At 41.6% G+C, this 1,268-nt stretch overlaps 1 protein-coding gene across 1 annotated transcript; it reads left to right on the plus strand.

The window, feature by feature from the left end:
- Window positions 1-6: 6 nt before the first annotated feature.
- On the plus strand, window positions 7-1,228 carry LOC110035008 (nucleolar protein 6-like; the record flags this gene model as incomplete). The annotated part of the gene is made up of 4 exons (XM_020739246.1): window positions 7-449; window positions 546-711; window positions 857-973; window positions 1,095-1,228. Coding segments are annotated over exons 1-4 (726 nt in total), but the record flags the coding sequence as incomplete, so codon positions are not given.
- Window positions 1,229-1,268: the final 40 nt, after the last annotated feature.

Genomic DNA, 1,268 nt, shown 5'->3' on the forward strand with positions numbered 1-1,268 from the left:
AAAACCATCGCCTGCATGACCACCTCGCGATACAGTCGCAATTAGGGTTAGCTGGGAAGCCAACGAGGGGATCGCCTTCACTGAATAGGACGGTAACCGGCGTGAAAAAACGACAGCTTTGAAGGAAATTTGGAGCAGCTATGGTGCCCGAGACAGAGTCCATGGATTTCAAAGTTGGGGAGCTCTTGAAAGACCTCCAGCTCGATCCGTCGGCCTCCAATGCCATAGATCGCGCCTTGTCTTCCATTATAGACTACATAAACAACATTCCCGTTCAGGAAGCGCGCGCAGAATACGCCGCCGGGTTCCTCCGCGATCTACGTGTGCCCTCCGATAAGGTTAACTTCATTTTCAAGAGCCCGGAAGCCATCCGGATCGCTGGCAGCTACTCTATTGGATGCGTTGCAAAGCCTGATGTAAACGTCGACTTATTAATCCGTATGCCCAAGGTCAATAATACTTCTCTTTTTGTTCTTCGTTTTATTTACCTCCTTGTTCTTCTTTGCGAAGAATTGTTTAAAGTTTATTTTTTCCTTGAATTTCAGGAGTGCTTCCATGAGAAGGACTACTTGAACTACAGATATCATGCTAAGAGGTGCATTTATCTGTGCGTGGTTGAGAAAAGTTTGAAGTCGTCTCCTCTGGTTCGGAAGATTGAATGGCGAACTTTCCGGAACGAGGCAAGGAAGCCTGTTATTCATTTGTATCCAGGTTTTCATTTACATAGTTCTGGCTTCCTTAATTATTATAGCTAACAATGGCGTTTGTTATCTTTCTGTCATTTTGATCATGTTTTGTTGCAAATCATCAACCTTTGATTCTGGGCCGAGAACTCACTAATCAAATGGCTATGTAGTTATAAAACATGCGGAGCTCTCTGAGTTTTTCATAAGGATAATACCTACTGCCTCTTCTGTGTTCGATGGCTCAAGGTTGTCCATTTCACGAAATAATGTTCGTGCATTTAATCAAAGTAAGAAGCTTCAAATTTGAAGCAGTTTATTGCCATTTGGAATTTTAGCAAACTTTAAATTTTTATTTTGTTAAATACTCTGTTCTTCTGCTTTTGGATAACAATGCTTGCTTTTTGTAAGGTGACACTTCTAGAGCTACACCATATTACAACAGCAGCATACTAGAGGACATGTTTATGGAAGAAAATGCAGACTTTGTGAAGAACACTTTTAATGGATGGAACAGTTTGGGCGATGCTTTGTTGTTGCTTAAAGTACGATCTTGGAGCACTTTAGCATGCTTTTTTTTTTTTT

This window comes from Phalaenopsis equestris, unplaced genomic scaffold (assembly GCF_001263595.1).
Source record: "Phalaenopsis equestris unplaced genomic scaffold, ASM126359v1 Scaffold195274, whole genome shotgun sequence".
Classification (NCBI taxonomy): Eukaryota; Viridiplantae; Streptophyta; class Magnoliopsida; order Asparagales; family Orchidaceae; genus Phalaenopsis; species Phalaenopsis equestris.